General features: G+C 40.6%; 2 protein-coding genes across 3 annotated transcripts in view; one reads left to right on the top strand and one right to left on the bottom strand.

The window, feature by feature from the left end:
* Window positions 1–808: 808 nt before the first annotated feature.
* LOC102305447 (RING finger protein 223) lies at window positions 809–8851 on the top strand. Of its 2 annotated transcripts, none has more exons than XM_005941643.2 (2): window positions 809–1118; window positions 4487–8851. In XM_005941643.2, exon 2 carries the CDS (start codon window positions 4564–4566, stop codon window positions 5269–5271), a length of 708 nt encoding a protein of 235 aa, XP_005941705.1. In that variant the 5' UTR covers window positions 809–1118; window positions 4487–4563; the 3' UTR covers window positions 5272–8851. The 2 variants fall into 2 exon arrangements, with proteins under 2 accessions (XP_005941705.1, XP_005941704.1); XM_005941642.2 differs by having other exon boundaries at window positions 812–1118; window positions 4484–8851.
* A 716-nt stretch (window positions 8852–9567) lies between these two features.
* Window positions 9568–14847, bottom strand: part of LOC102308759 (tyrosine-protein phosphatase non-receptor type 11) — a gene marked incomplete in the record, with an annotated part of 47648 nt that continues 42368 nt past the window's right edge. The window contains 5 exon segments of the mRNA XM_014339844.2: window positions 9568–11078; window positions 12286–12411; window positions 12514–12614; window positions 12853–13004; window positions 13114–13181. Of these exon segments, the coding sequence (XP_014195330.1) occupies window positions 12324–12411; window positions 12514–12614; window positions 12853–13004; window positions 13114–13181 (409 nt within the window).

Consider the following 14847-nt stretch of genomic DNA (forward strand, 5'->3'; position numbering starts at 1 on the left):
AATCAAATAAAACACCCAACACACATCCTTCAAGTCATATAAATGAGCAGTAGCCTCTTCACGGTGGATGCCGTTGTTACTTTTGTGTTTATATCCTGTTAGAGGTGCTGATTGAATATCCTGACAGTCTTTCAAATACAGATTTGAAGAGAAGTCTTTCTAATCTCTGAGCTCTGACCTCCTTAATGGCGATCTCGCCCTCTGAGATCAAACATGATGTCATTTTTGTTTTCTTTTCTTAATGAAGTGTAGCTCGGAAAGTTTTGGAAAATGTATCAGGCTGAATTATAACGGCTTGTAATGTTGACCAGCAGCACTGCAAGTGGAGCGAGAGCCTGTTCGTATATGCAGCGGTGCTCTGGCGGGAAGATATTCCTCTATCACCACCTGTCGCCTTATCAGTGGCTACATGGAAGTGAGACCTGTATATGTATTGTGTATCTTAAGCACACTGGTTGTGTAAAAAAAAAAAAAAAGGAAGTTTCAGTCTGTTTGCATTTATTTATTCTCTGAAAAAGTCAATCCTAAAGGTTTTTGTTTTAAGGGCACAGACTTGAGTGCTGTTGACAAGAAAATGAATGTTGCAGTCACATCAATAATATATCAGATTGAGTGTGATTAGTGTGCTGTAGGTTATAAGTGTTTGTTTTATGTGTGGAGAGACAGTGAGCACAGGCAGAAAGAGGCATGAAAGAACATAAAAAGACAGGCCAGTAATGTGTACTACTCTCCTTGAAGTTGTGAGGCGTCTTCCTCCTCCCCTTCCTCCTCCTCCCTCCCCGCCTCAAGGCCAAAACTCTGTTGAGGCCATTTACATAGAGGGCTAAAAAGGGGAGCTGACAGAGCCTGACAGGTGACACTGAGGAGGGACAACTCAGAGCTGACTCTCACACAGCGAGCCATTACTCAGCCTCTGAACACGCACCCACTCGAACAAACACCACGGAGGAGGACCTCAACCTGAGCAGAGGCACAATTAACACCCCAAACTCCCTGGTGTGAATTTGGAAGTCAGTTGAATTTGACTGAGAGAAAAATGCTTTGTCAAGTTCTGAGGGAGTGAGCTGAGCTCGGCCCAACCGCGATCAAGACAGGAGCACATCTTAATCATCTAACAGGTAAACTGAACTTTTGTTCTTCATGCTGTTTTGAGGCAATTTTTTAAACAGTTTGAAGCTCACTGATGTTAAACTAAAAGGCTTTAAATGCTGCACTTTAGTGTTTGCACCCATATTTGATTATTTATTATTACTTATTACCCCTTAAATTGAACAAAGTCACACTCCAGGCTGTCTTTGACAAATGAGGCTGTGTTATCTCATCTCCAAACTGCTGAGATGCAAAGAGTGGTACCGTCACAACACATGTTCATGATCTCCTGCTGCAGCAGCCACATTTCACCAGTGGCTATCTGTGTATTCAGTTTATCAGATGTCTGCACTACTGCTTCCTGCATTGTCCTTTGCGCGTACACATGCTACCTGCTGAACAGATCTGTTTTTGCCTCGACCTAATCTCACGATCAGTTAAACCGTCTCGAGCCGCCCCTAGTTCAAACTGTCGGCAGGTCGAGTTACATTTACCTTTCAAATGGAGAACAGGTAGTGCAACACTAGAGATGGCAGTTGAGCCTGACACAAAGAAGCGAGGTGGGTGGGTGGGAGGGGGATGGGATAGTAATACACAAATAAGTTGTAAAAGAATTGTGTCAGTGGGATGGGTGAGGAGAAAAAAAAACATGTGCACCTGGTCACCAATGTGTGATAGCAAAGGGAAGGTCAAAGCAAAGCACTGCGCAAAGACAATAAAGAGATTTAGTGGTGTTTTGAAGTGTTAAGGGTTGAGCAAAGACTGAGTTTGAGTTAATATTTGACCTGATGAACAATATCAGTTTTTTTATAGCTTTTCCTCTGAATGAGGGCGTGTAACAGTTTGTAGCTGTAATTTTTTAAAAATCAAGAGAGCAAAGGAGAAAGAAATGGTCTGTGGACGCCAAGTGCAAAACCTTTCCTTTTGTTAGGGGGGAGGTTGTGTTGTTCTCTCTGCAGTGCACCTGCTGTCACTTTCTTTTGCACCAAAACAAGTGAAATGGACTCACAGCGGTTGATATCTCTAAAGTTTAACCGACTCTGTCCTATTACTGCGTATTGCTCGAGCCGTGTGCTAGGGCAGTCTACTAATACTTAAACAGAGCCCACAGGGGCTAATGATAAACTCTGAAGTATTACAATCTTTACACATTAACAGTAGAATTTTTACAGGAAATTTCCAGAAGCAATCCCACAGATTCAACTACCAAAACAAGAACAAGAACAACCAAACAAACACAATGTCCCTGTGAGCAGATGTTTCTTTCTAAATGAAGTAAATTTGTGAGGTCAGAGAGTCAGACTATAATCTGTGAAGTGTCCTCAGTGCATTCCTTCTGACCAGCCACCAGACTGAAACCTGTAAAAGTTTAACAAGTTTGTTACCAGATTAACAGACATGGAAACAGAGCAGGAGATGTCACATCCAGCCAATCAGTTTAAATTTAGCTACTTTATTACTGTAGATGCAGGGAGCTTGCATGGGATCATCAAACGACTTTTCCTCTTTTCGTAAGACCTTGACCTGGTTCAGTGTGCCTTTAAAACACATGAAATACAATAATTAGCCACATATGAACCTTTAAGTAGGTGTTTAAATATTTGCTAAATCCTTACAATGTTCAAAGTATGCTTGTTTTGCGTAAGTGTCATTTTGTGGTTAATCAGCGTTGGTAATATTGAAATGAACTGAATTTTCAGTGTGCTGCATCAGACACTAGTCACTGGGAGTGTTATCTGGAGGTCTTCTACCTCGTACTGCAGTGCCACGGGCGTCCAGTAAAGGGGCACGCCCGACAACTAAACCGCAATTTGAAAGAGAGTGTAATTGATTCAGAATCCGCGGTTAAAGGAGCCTTTAAACTGATAAGACGGGTGTAATTATACTGAGAAATCTGTCCTCATCCTACTGAAGCATTCAGCAGACATGTGGAGGGAGAGAGCTCCCTGTGCAGGAATGTGAAGGGCAGATGGAATGATTAGGTGGAGAACAAGCAGGGACTTTGTGTAGATGGGAGAACTGGGACAAGACCGGCCCTCGGGGCACAGAGAGGAGAACACCTGTGCTGACATCATTCATCCCTAATCCACAAACACACAGAAACCCTCAAAATGACTGACTTTTAATACCAAAACTACAACATTAGGGTTCTTTCCTAGGAAGATATATAAAGCTTTGAGTTTGAATGGAATAGGGACTTTTATTGTGGATTCATTTTGAGACTCTCCCATTTTTCACACATCAATGAATCGGTTAATATTTCCAGAAGAGTAAAGAAATAATCCATTCGGCTGTTTTAGAGGGTGTTCATCAGATGTTTTAATAAAATATAAAAGAAAGTACAAGATAAAACACAAAGATACAAAAAAAGACAGGTAAAGGATCCAAACAAATTCTATGAGTCACTATTCAGCAGGCAGTTAGACGCGATATAAAAAAAGGTGACGAAGTTAAAACTTGAAGGAGACAGTATCTGTCGTAAAAGCCAACCAAGATAAGCTCAGCGTGGTGCATGTGAGCTGTGATGACAGGACGTTTTTTAAGAGGAAGTACAAACCAAAAGAAGGCTCTCTGTGTGGAGGCTCTCCAGCCTTCAGTGAAGCCGCTTTATTCCCACCAGTTTTAAACAATTATATCAAAACTGGTTAGATAATGTAGATTCTTTTAATATTCACTGCAGCTGATGAGAGATGCTGTATAATACACTGAACAGTCTTGTAGAGACCCCAGAACAGGAATGGATTCCCAAAACAATCAGGGTGACTCTCAACACGAGTCCCCACGCTTTACATTTCCACAATGAAGTCATTCACCCAGCGTGAAAATCTGATAACCCCGTAGGTGTTGACCAGGATGTTCAACAAACAGCCTTCAACAAATAACAAAAAAAGAGATCCTTGGCTTTCATTGCTTACTGAAGACTGACTCATTCACTCCCTCTACATTACAACACTAAACTACACAGTGCGCATCCAGCAGCCGTTAATAAGTTCTATGATTTATAGCAGAACTAAAGGTCTTTGGCTTTTCTTTTTTGAGGCACGATCAAAATGTTGTCATGACTGGCGCTGTACCTGCAGCACTGCCCACACTGTGTAGGGGCTGGAGGGCTTCTTTTCATTTTGTGGTCACTTAACTGATTTATATCTTTGTGCATGCTGCCTTATCACACAGCATATTTGACCCGTTATGCATCGTTCCCGAAATACTCCTTGACAGGATAAAAACTTTAAACTTTGTAATATTATCAGTGTACCAAGTGAGGCTAAGAACACTAAGGATTTATCCAGTATGACTGGATAAATCCTGCCTTGGCTAGGCATGACTGTAAACTGTTGCAATTTCTACGGCATTTTTAAGAACTCTGAATACTAATCTGTGCATTTCACTCCAGCAGGGACTTCAGGAAAGACCAAGGCAACAGCCTGAGAGCCCAAAAGGAGAGTTGACAAAGGACGTCAAAGACCTCTAAAGATGGAAGATACCCAGCAGGTCTGGCACGTGACGATACCCTCCCAGGAAGACGCTGGAGAGCTGCAAAAGAAGGTGTCAGTGGCAAACCAGCCCGAGTGCTCCATCTGCTACAACACCTACGACAATGTCTTCAAAACACCCAAGCAGCTGCAGTGCACCCACACCTTCTGCCTGGAGTGCCTTTCCCGCCTCAATGCGCTGTCCAACCACAACAACAAAAACCCCACCTTAGACATCCGTTGCCCCATCTGCCGGCAGGCCACTATTTTGCCAAAGGAAGGACCCCCAGCCCTAGCCACCAGCCGCGAGGTCCTCTGCGAGCTGCCCAGCCACCAGCAGCAGGAGGAGCCGGTATGGCTGGAGGGGGAGAGGCTGTGCTACAAGAGCAGGCAGAATCATAATAGCTCAGTGGACCCCGAAAGTCCTACGGCCTTCTGCGTCTGCATTGACATTGGGTCCTCCAAGATGGACACTGCTCCCGAGCTTCCACAGCGCCATCTCACTATGGTGGACAGAGTGGCTGACTGCAAGAAGATGATCCTCTTCATTCTGCTCCTTGTGCTGCTTATTGTGGTTGTTTTGTGGCCTCTGCAGTGCGTGTTCAGCACCGGGAATATGCGCTGCTTCAGCGAAAGCACCCACACGACCATCAGTACCACCCCCAACCCCAACATCACCAGTGCAATGTTCAAGAAACTGGTGGGATAAACATTAAAACTACCTGGACTTCACTTGTAAATGCTTAGAATATTGTGAATGATACATTTGTACTGTTGTGTGACATTTTAATTATTATTATTATTATTATTATTATTTCCAAATTGTCTTAAAAGTGTATTTTATTATTGCTACACAGAAACAGCTCCTCACATTTTCAATTTGAAAAAGAGCCACAAAGCTTAAAGCGTCTATGTGCAAGCTTTTTTAGACATTTGACTTCAGTGCCTCCCGGTGGCGGTTTAAAAAACTGCAAGCAGGCAAACAGCCCGTAAAGTAACACTGACTGCAGCCATTTTCACCAGTGACATGTTATTATGGTGTTATAGGGCACAAGAATTCTTGACATAGCTTGTTTTGGGTTTTTTTACGTTATAATGAGATGAAATTTCTTGTTCACACAGACAACCATAAACTGTAGATAAAGGATGGACTAGCTTCAGTCTGTAAAGTGAAGCCAACGTGGATGCGCCTTAGCCAGCAGGGAGAACTACGTACTTCTCACCTGATTTATTACCTCATTTGTCTAAAGTGGGTGGGTCTTGTCATATCACAGCCACTCATTATGTATATTTAAAACAATAAAAAATAAAACTAAAGGCTTCAATGGTAGACCATGAACCAGCAGCTATGTCCATCTTTTACAGTCTGTGGACACGACTGATTTACAAATAACACCACACAGTGAAGCGAGACCAGCTTCATCTGTGTTTGTTTAGCAGCACAGAGAAGATGAAGAATCTCAGCACTTTAATCTGCACTTGTATTTTGAAATTAGACATGATTTTTGCTTTCTAGCAGGCTCAATGGACTGGAGCGCAGCTGGGTTAATTTATTGTGTCTACTTGTACACAACCAGGAAAGCTCAGAGACGCTGGCACATGAAAGTTGAACTTTGCTTTGCAAATGTCCGTCTGGCAGCACGAAGAAGTGTTCCCAGTATGTCAATGAAAAACTATGTGTAAAGTGTGTTTTCTTAAGACCTTTTCTACAAACTTTAAATAAAAAACAAAAACAAACAAAAACTCAGATTATGATTCTGGAAAATAAATCATTTGAACAAAGTTGAATCACAAATTAAGTTTCTAAAGCCTCAAACAGACACAAAGCTACTCACACCCTTTTATGCTAATTAAAACAAAGCGTAATCTCATTATCAAGTTAAAAAACAAACCATGCCCTATGTAACCATTAAACCGTCACCATAAAAGCCAGCTCCTCCTTTGTCTGGACAGGAAGCAGTCTTTATTTCTTCCTGGATTCTGTGTGACATGATGGAAAAGTTAGGTTGTGGGGGCTTTCCAGAGCTCACACGTGGCATATGGATGATAAGAGCATTATGTTGATTCGAGCTTCATTTAGAGGAAGCCATAAAAGGAGAATTTCCTCAAGTACCAGCTGAAGCTGCCGGTAAATGTGGTTAAACAATAAATCCAGGCGAAAGAGAAAGGTGCTGAATCACGGCCTCGAAGCAGTTTCCCCTAAATAGAAAAAGGAAGTCAAAATAAATACTTCTTAATAAGTTCTTGTTAGTTGGAAATAAACTTCTCTACATTTAAATTGATCATTGCCTATAAAGAAGCCTTTTATAAATGCCTGCCTCCAATAAAGCAGATTTGAACGGCCAATTTTCTTGTGACAGGCAGCAAAAGAAAACTAGCTTGTTGAAATTCAGCTAGGAAAGCACTAATTTCACACTCATCGCCTGTTTTATTTGCTCTGGAGTTCTAAAGCATATTTTCTTTAAGCCACTTCAACCATGAAACACTGGTGTTTTTTCAGTCTTTCCTGCCTTGCTTTTAGTACGAGCAGGTTGGTGATCAGTATCGTGCTGTAAAGCTTTTACCAAATGAAATGACAAATGGAGTGACTAAGCATAGAAAGGTATGAGCTTGTCATTAGCACAGCCCATGATTCAGTAGCTTGTAGAACCACCTTTAGCAGCAATAAAAGTTAAAGTAATGATTTTCAGTAAGACTTTATCAAACTCTCACATCACTGTGGAGGATTTTTAGCCCACTCTCTTCTTTACAACATTGCTTCACTTCATTGAGATTTGCGGGCATTCGTTTAGGTACAGCATAAATGTTCCACCCAAAGATGAGGTCTGGACTCTGACGGGTAATTGTAGCACGATGATTCTTTTCTTTTTCAGACAGTCTGTGGGATCATTCTCCTTTTGCATGACCCAGTTTGAGCAAAGCTTTAGCTGTCAGACAGATGGCGTCATATTTGACTTGAATACTTTGGTATACAGAGAAATTCATAGTTGACTCAAAGACTGCAAGGAGCCAAAGTCCTGTGGTTGCAAAACCCAGATTATCACCTCTCCACCACCATGGTTGACAGCTGGTGTGAGGTGTTTGTGCTCATGGGCTGTGTTTTTGTTAAACATAGCACTGTGCATTAAACATCTTCACTTTGGTCTCATATGTCCTGTTCCTGAAGTCTTGTGGTTTGCTAAGATCCAGCTTTGCAAACCTAAACTACTGTACTGTGCACAGGAGAAAGGAGGCCTTCTCCCAACAACTTTTTCATAGTTCCAAAGTTTTGTGCTATCATAAACTTTAACATGTAACACATCAACTCAGGCCTGAAACGTAGCACTCATGTCTTTGGTCGTGGTTTCTCTTAGAACTGCATGGTTTGACCTCAGTCTGAATTTGCTCAAACGTCCACTCCAAGACAGACTGGCACCTGTCCCAAATGTTTTTTCCACTTATAAATAATCCCAGTGTGGAACGTTGGAAGTTTGAGTTTTTGGAAGTAGCTACATATTCCTTCCCAACAGCAGTTGCTTCTTTCCTTTATGCAGAGATGCTCACATTTCTGGATAATCAGTAAATCAAATGCCTTTGATTAGCAGCACCTAGCTGCTACATTACCCTCTTCACTTCTTTGAAAGCAGCAAGTCCTTAGTTTTTCCACACACTGCTGCACTTTGGCTTATTTTTGTAAATAATTAAGCAGCTGTAATGAGTCTCACACACTCACACCTGAGACTGTATTTAAATGATATGAAGACCTTGGTAAAGACCCGATTATTTTTATAAAACGTACCGATATTTAAAATATGACATGACTGTAGAATGAAAGATTCTCTCTCCTTTGAAGTAACAAACTAAAAGAACATAAAATCAAATGAAAACATTTAACTTTATATAGTGCCATCATAGATTTTTATTAAACTATGATAAATCATTTTGTTGCTCTGACAGATCATCGTGTCAGCCGTTGTAGTCTATACAGCAAAAAACAAGGCGTCTGGGTGGAGCCAGTGCAAGAAAAAGAGCAAAAGGGAAAAGCTTCCACTGAACGACACTACTCATTTCGGGTTTACTGCAATCAGAGGAACAGGGGGATGAAAAAACAAAAACTAACAAAACAAACAAACAAACAAAAAACCTCCGAAATGCACACACATTGAACTCATGTTCAAGTAAGTGTAAGATGACGAGCAGAGTGAAAATACCACATTACTTCTGCAAAGCTCTGTGTGCGCTGGTACAACTCAGAGCCTGAATTTTATCATTGGTAAAATTACAGATTTACAAAAAAGTCAAGGTACAAAAAAAGCAAGAACAAATAAAAATCAAAAACTATACAATCTGAAACAAAAAACAAAAAGATAAACACTGATGGCAAAAATTTAGTGCACTACAAAAAAAACCAAAAAAGCTGACGAACATCCACACAGCCTGAGGTTCAGCAGTTTCACACTTTCAAGTACTGATGTTTCACCAAATCATAAACACAACCTGACCAATAGAGGCAAAAGAAAAATACAAGAAAGAAAGAAAAAAAATTATCCCAGCGCAGGACGAAGAAAACAAACCAACAAGTCTCATTCATTGGACATAAATCACAGTTCATGAAGAGAAAAACAAAAACAACAAAAACAGGAGGATTCACACGCCATCAGTGCTCGAATTCAAGGGACGAACAAGTGGTGCAGCATTTTCTTCACCCACAGACGTCCTGTGGGCCTTCACCGACATTCATGTAAAACAGAGCTTTTATTCACATAAGAGTCAACCATTTAAAGAAAGAAGAACTTGATTGTGCTTGGCTGCATCATAAATTGTGTTCATTTCAAAAATAACATTAAATCACAAGCTGCACCTGCAGGAGTCCAGCTGTAAAGACGAACGGTGTGAACGAGTGCCACTCAGTCACGCTTTTATTTTGATGCTTGAATAGGAAAAAAGTGGACTGAACATATTACCAAGGGTACGTTCCACCGGTCAGACATTCAGTAGTTTGTTGGGTTTTTAAAAAAAAAAAAAAAAAAAGGGTTTTCAGGACATTGAGTGACTACGGTTTAAACCATCTAGGACAGACTTCCAACATTTCTACGCTTCTATTTGCACAGGATATTTTGGTGCTGCTTCTTGAGGCTAAAAGTAGCCAACAAGCTGCTGCACAGCCCTTTGCACAGCGGCACCGCTGTCTTCCTTATCACATCAGTGACGTCAGCTTACTCTCTCTGCTATCATCAAGCCTGGATTACGGCCATCTTCTAAATTACTTTTTGGAGACAAATCTATTCTTCAATCTCGGGGTGATTACAGTGGGCCAGATGGCCATCTGCCTCACTGTAATCGCCCCCCTTTCCCTTGTCTCCTTGTGACAATCTACCCCCTGACAGATGTTGAACAGCATCAGACCCGCTGATTAACAAGGACGACCAGTCAAACTAAGCTGCGAGACGGCGGTCGGCTGAGCACGACTCCGACCGTCCATTCAGGAATCCTTTCCACCCAGTTTTCTGTCAAATATGGACTTCAAATATCTAAGAATGATTTCTTACACCACAGCGCATCTTTATAAATATATATTTAAATAAACATCAAAACATAACCATTATACCAACATCAGTAAAAGAAAAAAAAATGACTTCATGGACAGAACAGCCCTAGTTTTCATGAATGACTGTTCTTTAACTGGAGGTCATGTTCACGTTCATAGACAGTCGGGGCAGATGGGATTTGTCCCGACAGCGAAAACAAATCACCTCCAAAATTGTCAAAGAACAGTGGATTGCATTTGCAGCTAGTGAGATTATATATAACTCCTTCAAAATACAAAACTTTGATATTCAGTCATATCTAAATAAAATTGATTCACTTTCACAACTTAAAAAGACAACTTCATTAAAGATTCAAAGGAGGGAGGGGACTTGCTTGCCCGTCTTGTGACTGGGGTCATGAAGCAGGTTATGCAACTGCCCTTGCCATCACTCAGCGGCCACATTAATAACCACCACAGCTGGACAGACAGAACACAGCAAAAACGGTCTTAGAATCCAATTTAGACGACAAGCAGCCAAGACTGAGAAAGAGATAACCGAGTGAGTCGGGGCAGCGTGCGGACAAACGGCTTAGTTTTGACCTCTTCCCTTAGTCCCACACAGCTACGTTCACTTGAGGCCAGGCCGGGCTCCACATTTAATATCTGTCACCCTAAGAGAAAACTGTTTTTCGCCCTCATGTAGACTTGCAGAGTAACAGTGGGTTTGGGTTGGCTAGATTACAGACACATCCTGTGACAAGGCACTTGTACTGGTTAAGAAAGGGAGAAGCATTAGCACAGGAGGGAAGAAAAAGGGCAAGTGGAAGTGGGGGGCCTGAGTAAGGGCACTATGCTGTGGACTCCACAGAAGTCCGGACAGACAGAAGTCCAGCAGGACGGTGGCAGCAGACACATCAGCCCGCCACTTTCGGTCCACGCCAAGATCCAGCGATGTGGAGTGTACCGAGTGTGGAGTCCCCCCCACCCTCCCAAGGGATTTTCAGGAGCTGAGAAAGACAAAGAAACACAGACATGTAGACCAAGTACGGTTTGGATTTTACATTTCATGACTTGATGCTCGAATCAGATCGAAATTATAAAATAAATATAATGACGCTGTTCTCAAGCATCACTGAAGTTATACAAACATGTCCTCAGTCTTTCTGGCAGGGATCTTATTTACTCATTTATTATTAATTAGATTTTTATAACTTCACTCAGGACATTTTGATATTTAGGAATATATTGGTCCATCATGCTGCTCTTCAACATTCTCTGTTGAGTGCTGCACATCAAGCAGCAATAGGTGCAGGTTTAAGTGCATCCATTACTTACTTAATACTTTCTACATACAATCATATACGCCTCCAACCACACGCTCGTAAACACTGATGCACAGCTAAAATTTGAAACTACCCATGAAAATTAAATCTTTTCCATATTTGTATCAAAGTTTGAGCCAAGAAAGACGGAGAGAGGCTGAGGAGAATGGTAGTTAGTCTTTTATGTTATGCATTTTAAAAAATATCTGACAGAAGTCCTCCAGAAACAACACACCACATTCAATTAATGCATTTTAAATACATTCAACTGTAATCAATGCTGTATTCAGAATACGTTTTGTGCCTGTGACCCCAGAATCAAAGTCATGATTCATTCCCTGTAACACTGCTGGGTTCCTTGTCTTGGTGCTTATATTAGTCACCATGACAGAAAAGAATGACAGTGTGAGAACTGAGGTTCATTATAATTTGAAATTAAATTCAGTCTTTTGTTGCTCTTAAAAAAAAAAAAAAAAAGAAAAAAAAAAGGGAGCACTGGTATTCTTTAAAGCCAACTCAGCTGCTCCTGGCTAACCTATAATTTAAAACTGAAAAAATATAGGAAAAGTACCTTTCTGCTTACACACGGAAAATTAATTCAACACTAGAAGAAACAGAACTTTCCGCCATCAGCGGAAGAACACCTTGAGCTTTGATTTTAGGGGAAACATTTTCTGACACGTCAGGCTTAAGTTAGTTTTGTTTTTTCCACCCAAAGCTACATTTACTGTTAATGGAATCCAGCACGTGAAACCAGAAATGCTTGTGGTAGTTTTCTAAACTGACTAAGGCAGAAGGAAAAGGAAACAATGAAACAAACAATGTTGGGCTTTTTTTTCCTAGCTTAAAGGATGGATCTCTGAGAAACATGGAAATAAAAATTGACACTTACAGAGAGGCAGACAGAAGAGGAGGTCCACGGTGCCGATTTTACCTCCTGGTATTACTGCTGAAAGATGTCTGAGGGCTTTTGAAGTTTATGTTCTCGTATACGCTTGATGAATCGTCGTTTGTCAGCCTAAAAGAGAAATTAATCACTGTGAAAATGAACCCACTGTCAAACCCTGCTTAAGTCCTATGATGACATTTTTTTAAACACGTGTATGCCTGATGGACTTACACAGAAGAAGAGCGTGAGGAGGTCATGTTGTGCTTGGACCTCGAGTTGGTCATCTGGGGATATTTGATATTGGAATATTCCCTCTCTGTCATCTTATTCCTCTGAAAAGTGACAAAAAATAAATTAATCTGTCATCTACTGAAATTACTCAATCTCAAACTGTAACCACATTCAGCAGTGAAAGAGCAAGTGGTAAACACGCCTAACCAGCTGACATGCTGATGATTTGCCTCTCAGCTCTAGCGTTTAAAATGTAACTGACGGACTTTATACGGCTTCACTGCTCCGTCAAAAATCTAATGTTTTAATACAGTAAAAAACACTAATATAGCCAATTACCTGCTCCTCCTCCAGTCTCTTCTGCACTGTGTCTATGTACTGCTGCACAGCCATGTAGATGAACTTATACTGAGCCTCTGTTTGCACCATGCCTGATCTCTGCTGCCGTACCCTCTGGATGGTCTTTGGGACATCGATGTCGCAGTCGAGACCTAAAACACGCAGATCCAAATGTTAGCAGAACTGAAGCACAAAGATATATATCTTTATTAAAAAGTAAAGGATTCACAATCCAGAAAGTTTCATATCTGAGCCTCATACCTTGGCGGTTAATAATGTCGATAAGGATGTCAATGACGATAATTGTGCCAGTTCTGCCGATGCCTGCACTTTAACAAGAAGAAGTTTAAGGTTAAAACCATGTGTAGCTACAATACTTGAAGAAAAGCATCAGAATCCAGGTGAAAAACAGTTATGAGAATATTTGAGTACACAAGTATAAGCTGAGGTTTCACTCGTTTTTATTTCCATTTATTGCTTTAGGGGAAAAAAAAAAAAAAAAATCAACAATTTTCATCAACAATCCCACCATTAACGTCTGCTGATGTAGACCGTGAAGGCAATGGAAAATTGTGGTGCTTTCAAAGTAGTCAGCAGAAATCAGGCCCACTGTTTACAAATGCAGATAAGCTTAAAATGTGCTGACAAACTGCTGAATTGACTGCAAAACCAGAATATGGACTGTTGAGCTGCATGAAACCAAACCCCGCTCAAACTTGACTGGTAAACAGTGCTGAGACAACCAGAAGGCTTCTGCTATCTTGGTCCTTGCTTACAGACTGTGCATAAGCACATCTCTGTTTATAGAGGCGGATTTATCTAAAGCCAGCTGACCGCTGTGTTTAAGAGTCAGGTCAGTGTTGTCCTTGTGTTTACAGTACATGTTTGGATGGGTGTGTTAAGAGAAAGAATACCACACTAAAAAAAAAAAAAAAAAAAAAAAGAGAAAAACTGTTTAAAACATTTGGTATCAACATGTCTGCAAATGCAATAGACACAGTATGTGTGCAAAACTGTACGTCTGAATTTAAAAAAAATAAATTATGTTAATTAATTTGGGATTTTTTTTTTCAAGACATTGCATTTATCACAACAATGTGTGTGTTGCTTGCTTTGATATTTGTTTGATGTATCCATTAAAAACAGATCAAACAGCTGCCTGTTCTCTACAGACTTTTAATAGTTAGGCCCTCGAAATGACCTATTATATTTAGTTATATTCAGTGAGATTAAGAGTGTGTGTGTTTAAACCTTCATTTCTGAAGGAACACCGATCTTGGGACTTAATCTGAGGTCTACATTGATTGTGGCCGACCACATTGTGGTCACACTATATCGGCCGAATTAAAATGAAATTTAAAACTGACACATTGTTAACCAAACTGGCGTTCTTAACTCCAGATTATAAACCTTAATCATAGCACACCCAAGTGGCCAACTGGAAAAAAATAAATAAATTAAACAAATTCAGTTGGTGAAATTTAGATGCTTACGATTAACCCTTACAACCACAGGAGCATTTTCAGCTGGGGCCAGCCTGATTGACATACATTGTGTAGATTTGTACTTTTAGCTCATTTCAAAGGCATTCTGGTGATCTGGTGGCTGGACAGACTGCTGAAGTCCACTGTTCTTCCTCATGTTCACAAAACCACTTTGAACTTGCTTTGTGACTAACTCTTTGTGACTATGAAAGTAAAACGAAACTTGTAAAAGGAAACGATAAATAAATATGTAAACACAAACACAGCCAGCTTTAGTTTCAACTATGAAACTATATTTAAACTATGACCAACTCACATTAAGAGGCCAAAAGTGTATATGCCACTATACCAAGTGCAGACTTTAACCAGCAGGTAGGGTTCCCAGGTTCTTGGTATTAATGTCAAATTTTGACCACAACCCCAAATGGATATTCATCAAACAAGCTGGGGTTTTTTTGTTAGTCTCAGATTTCAGTTCCTGGTTACAAGGAATTAAACCTGATGCTGAACT

The sequence above is a fragment of the Haplochromis burtoni genome, unplaced genomic scaffold (genome assembly GCF_018398535.1).
Source record: "Haplochromis burtoni strain Fernald_Lab_line unplaced genomic scaffold, NCSU_Asbu1 Contig_307, whole genome shotgun sequence".
NCBI classification, from domain to species: Eukaryota; Metazoa; Chordata; class Actinopteri; order Cichliformes; family Cichlidae; genus Haplochromis; species Haplochromis burtoni.

Excerpts from the sequence above, each read along its gene's own strand:
- LOC102305447 (XM_005941643.2), top strand. The coding sequence starts at position 4,564 with ATGGAAGATACCCAGCAGGTCTGGCACGTGACGATACCCTCCCAGGAA.